Below are 5,402 nucleotides of genomic sequence, written 5' to 3'. Positions count from 1 at the left end.
GCAGGCGTCCGTACCGCAAATTACCGTAATCCTTACATATCGCTTGCAGCAGATACAGCAAAATGTGGCGCATCCAACAATCACAAAGAGGGTATTACTAAAACGAACAGTTATAGAAACAAACAACAAAAATATAACATCATACCGCAATAAATAAAATAAAAATATTCCTAGGCATGCCCACACGTATTTCATCCCTTATAAGCGTAAAAACCAATAAAGTTCTGCTTAACATCGCTGGCTTACTCTCACGTACTTCACCATTTGTTCATACCCTGGCAACCACAGTCACTGTATACCCAGCCGTCAAACGCAATCGAATAATTCCCAAACTTCAGACAGACAACACGCTAAAACCTACTTCTTTACGGTGATATTTTGCGTTTCGGCACAGGGTTATCATGATTATCACGAATGAATCACGCCAAGTCAGATCTGCTACGTAAGCCGGAAGTGCAGATTCAGCCACTGGCGTCATTCCACTGGCGACATCTTCACATCATACCTGCTCATCTTATCCTTCTCAATGTGAATATTCATCACAACCGGATTGTAATTATGACACACCACCTCGACGGCATATTCGCCAACAGGCAGCATCACTTTAAACGCGCCAGAGACATGCCCAACTTCAAAAACTTGATTCAAAGCCGGAATCATAACACTAGCGTTCTTCATCTTGTTGCCTTGAATGTCCGTCACTGCGCCGTAGAAACCAGTGCGTACCTGCCGCAGGAAAGCCACAGAAGGTGCGAGTACCTCACGCCAAATCCACGGCACATTACTGATGGCAGGATAATCACAGCAAGAGACTTTCGCTGTGAACATCGGCAGGCCAAACTCAGTGAGCACATGTTCGGTGAGATTCGTGTCTGTGCCTACTGATTGCCCATTGGGGCATCCTTGAGTTACTTTGAAATTCTCCAAATACGCTGCGGTGTACTTGTGAAATGGCTCATGACGTGGATAACTAATAAAACAAATATTTTATAAATAATCACATGATTATGGATTGAAACTTACATTAATCCACGTTGTCCACCTTCAAAGTTCAAAATCAAATCGAACTTCTCATCGAGCAGCATATGTTTGAATGCGTTGACGATATGATTCTGTGGGTTGCCGTTCATGCGACCTTCACCGATGAGTTGACTCCCTACCTGTTTGAAATCAGCAGAGATCGGATTACATCTGTAATCTGGCTTCTCATTACCCGATGCTTCCTTATCGAAATCACCCCAAATGTTTTCGAAATGCACATCGATCACAGGCACCAAGTGAAACACGGCGTTTCGCATCATGTCGACAATATTCGGATCGCCAAACTTATGCCCTTGTAGCAAATGTCTTGCTAGATTTACCACCAGTTCTCTACCCACCGGTTGCGTTGCAAACAGATTACCTATAATCGCAACGTGCAGTTTACCTTCATCACTCGCACGTATTTTATCACTGATTTTCAGTGAATGTATCGTCATTGAGATGTAATCATCCCCAGCTTCGAATTCAGCCGCATCAGGATACCGATTCTCCAACGCCGCCATCGTTGAATACAACTCACTGTTGGAATGATATTTCGGTTTGTAGAGGTTTTCAGTCACGCCGAAATCATACGCGCTCGACCAATGAATCGGATCGTCTTTCATAAGCGTAAAATTCACCTGCACGTGCCCGGATGCAGGCACAGTCACCAGTTGAGTATACGCTTCGTATCCTCTCGCTGAAGCCGTGATATTATAACTACCAGGAATCAAAACCCGGTAGAAATCACCGGTTGGTGCAGCGCGTATCACATGATTGATTCCATCAATGGTTATCTCCGCCGATGGGATAACATGTCCGATTGTTGTAAAAACAAAACCTGAAATACCTTTGTGTACTTCTTCCATATACGCCAATAATGCTTCTTTGTTATCCGTCCAATACTCGGGTAGTTCACTAGCAATTGGGAATTTAGTACAACCCAATTCTAGGGTGATTTCCATGCATCCAGCGACTAAATAATTCCAGTCCTGCATGCCGCCCGTGACGGAATACCACTGCGCACCGTTGGTGATACCACCATCAAAGTGCTCCTTCGGGAACAACGGGCAGGGACGCCCGAGGTGCATCTTCTTATGCGCGTTGGAATATACTTTCGCCAGATGCTGGAATGTCGGGTCATCCGGAGATGGATTGGGGATATTCCCCGGTGATTTTCCAGGCGTATCATCGTACGGGTAATTCGCCACGAGTGCGCCATTGTGTAAATTGGCAGACAGGACAAAATTCTCCGAAAGTATCCAGTCCATCACGGCTTGTGTTTCCGGCTCACGAATTTTATTAAACTAAAAACATAAAAATGTTAAAAATAATGTGTTAATTGTTGTTTTTTGAATAAATAAATATCTTACATGGTTAAGAACATATTGATCTGGGAAGTTGCGGTTTAAATCAACGCCGTGTGCGTTTGCACGACCTTGAATACCATCAGCATCACCTAAAACACCAAAACAATCGAATTATTTCCTAAAAAACAATTTATTTTATTATGTACCTTCAATTCCCTTCTCGTACCCGTCCGGATTCATACTCGGCATTAAATGAATCCGTGTTGTATTCACAATACGCGTCACTCTCTCATCCTCCAGATAATTCTCGCAGAGATATTTAATCAACATCAGGAGTAATTCCCTGCCGACCACTTCATTACCATGCATGTTCGCAACGTATTTAAACTCCGGTTTACCTAAAAACATTAAAAATCAATAGTTTATTATGCTTAAATTGTGTTTTGCTTTGTTTTATACCTGCAACATGTTTATCTGGTGTGTTACCAATGATAAACACAAATAATTCTCTGCCCTGCACCGATTTGCCGATGCTTTTCATCCGCGTGATGTTCGGATACGACTTGGCGTATTCCTCCAGAAAGTGGCGCATTGCATCGTAGTGATGATGCCGCATGTCTTCCGCACTGATTTGCCCGGCGCGCTCGTCGCGCACCTCCTGGAGCTGCTGATACGGCCGGACCGCACCTAGACGATCATCATTCTTTCAGATCATTCGCTCAAAACACACCGGTGCGCACAAGCCAAACCATCATTCGCATCATAATCCAACACAAACACAATTCTTCTGCTTCAAGTGAAAGTTTATTCTTCAATACATGTACATTTTTCTTTTTTCTAACACACACACGTGTAATTGAAAGAGAGAAAAAGAGAGCAATAGAGAATTAAATAAACATTTCAACTCGAAGTGCTTGCAATGCCTGTATACATTATTAAAAATACTTTGTTCGTTTTTGTCTGCAGTGTATGTAGTGTCTCTAATCGCCTAAACAACAATCAATATAACTAACTAGGTTGTCTTTTTGTTCTACCTTGGCTTGTTTGTCTTTTAATCTAGAGTATCACGTATGATTTTGGCACCAAATTACCAATGTGTTTGTACGTACGCGAATGGCTTCTGTGGGGAGCTTTCTGCCACGCTAACATTTAAAGCTACAAGTTCATTGCTAAGAGATTCGTAAATCAGATTTGATCGTTTGTGTTGTGTGTTGAATTGTTGCAATTGCTTAAGTCATTCATTGTCACCACAACCTTAAGTAAGTTTAAGTAAATATAAATTAAATATAAAATTAATCCATCACCAATGAGACGCAAACAGGTTAACACTAAACCTAAGGAATGTATGTGTGTATTCGTTTGTGTTTCGAGTATTAATTTGCTAGAGCTAGGAGCGGAAAGTTTAAAGCCTCTTGCAAGGAATTGCGTGTGTGAAGAGAGTGCAGCGTCGCCAATTCGCTCTCATTTACTTCCAAAACCAACTGCCGTTACCGCTCTTCGTGTTGTCGTTACCTTTTGCGTTCTCGTCGGGCGCGTGACGCTCGAGGATGAAATGCTGGATGCTGGTTCGACCCTCCTCCACTTGAACACTCACCGGATCCGACGTTTTATACCTGAAAAATCAACAAAAATTTAATCTCTAATTTAAAAACATGTATTTTTATCTTACCCGTAAGCCGTTGCATACATACTGTATGTGCCAGGCAATAACAATCGCCAATACTCGCCGCGATTCGATGTAGTGATGTTATGATTAAGTCCTTCGACGACCACATCCGCATCCAACACCGGTTCGCCGGCTTTATCATTGACCAAACCTTTGACACCCCAGTGGGATGCTTCGATGAACGCCAACATGGGTTCTTTATTAATGCGCCACTCTCGTGGCATTACTTTCGCCCATGGGAATTTACAGCAGCTGAGTTCAAAGGTGACTTCAAAGCAGTTCGAATGCACATAGTTGAAATCCTGCATTCCACCTAAAACAAACAAGAATATTCCTGTAATAATCTTATATTAAATATAAATATTGTATTTATTATTACCTCGAACTTCATACCAGAATGCACCGTTAGTGATGCCATTGACAAACGTGTCCGGCTTACACTCAGTGCCCTTCTTCATCGATTCGTGCCGCTGGGAATAAGTCAACGCCAACTTTTTGAAAACGCCATCGTCAGGCGATAGGCTCTCACGACAACACGTCCGCTTGGAGGCAGAGTCATCATACGGATAGGAAGCAACAACTGCGCCTCCGTGAAGATTCCCCGACAAGACAAACGGCCGCGAGATAATCCAAGTCATAATCGCGACTGTTTCCGGCTGTCTACCAGCCAAAATCGTGCCAATTCGCACCGGGTCGAATTGATCGGGGAAATCGCGGTTGAGATCGACGTTATTCTCATTCTGACGTCCTACATATCTATCTTTACTCTCACACATACCCTCCTGAAATAAATAAAGATTTAGTGGTCAAAAGTAAATAAATATATTGTTTGTATTGTATTTACCTGAGAATTTTCATAGCCATCCGGATTCATTGAAGGCATTAAATAAATATCTGTAGTATTCACCAGCCTGGTAATCCTTTCATCAACCCCATAGTTACTGAGCAAGTATTGCGCCAAATAAATAGTCAACTGCCTGCCGACGCTTTCGTCGCCGTGCATGTTAGCGACGTATTTAAACATCGGCGTAAGCAGCTGCCGCTCTTGCCGTACATTGGCATTAATTTCCAGCGCCCATAACTCGCGGTTCTTCACCGACCGCCCGACGGAGGTGAGTTTGGCGAGGTTCGGGTAATCCGCCTCCAGTTTACGGAAGAGTGTCGTAAGCTGGTCATAGTTGTGGTAGCGTGGATGCTCGAGGAAACTCTCGTTAAGGTCGCCGTTGCGCGACAAACTCGCCGAGAGCGAGTCTTGGACGTGCAGAATACAACTTTACGAGCGTGAGTACGCATAACGACTTGAACATGTTGCCAGCTGGTGATGTGTCGCGCACGCGACACACGATGATGAGTATAATATATTCGGTATATCACAGATGTTTCTTTGTTGAGAATGTTTCTACCTC

At 43.2% G+C, this 5,402-nt stretch overlaps 1 protein-coding gene across 1 annotated transcript; it reads right to left on the bottom strand.

The window, feature by feature from the left end:
• Positions 1 to 474: 474 nt before the first annotated feature.
• On the bottom strand, positions 475 to 5,396 carry LOC135802577 (carboxypeptidase D-like). The gene is made up of 9 exons (XM_065316174.1): positions 4,841 to 5,396; positions 4,376 to 4,778; positions 4,000 to 4,309; positions 3,843 to 3,943; positions 2,790 to 3,017; positions 2,537 to 2,728; positions 2,394 to 2,479; positions 1,024 to 2,327; positions 475 to 970 (listed from the first exon to the last, which is right to left on the bottom strand). Exons 1-9 carry the CDS (start codon positions 5,018 to 5,020, stop codon positions 475 to 477), a joined length of 3,300 nt encoding a protein of 1,099 aa, XP_065172246.1. The 5' UTR covers positions 5,021 to 5,396.
• Between the last annotated feature and the right edge of the window lie 6 nt (positions 5,397 to 5,402).

This window comes from Atheta coriaria, unplaced genomic scaffold (genome assembly GCF_025399875.1).
Source record: "Atheta coriaria isolate IRGN ID8LTWV9N9 unplaced genomic scaffold, Caltech_Dcor_3.1 hic_scaffold_40_pilon, whole genome shotgun sequence".
NCBI classification, from domain to species: Eukaryota; Metazoa; Arthropoda; class Insecta; order Coleoptera; family Staphylinidae; genus Dalotia; species Dalotia coriaria.
This window is presented reverse-complemented; position numbering and strand designations above follow the sequence as displayed.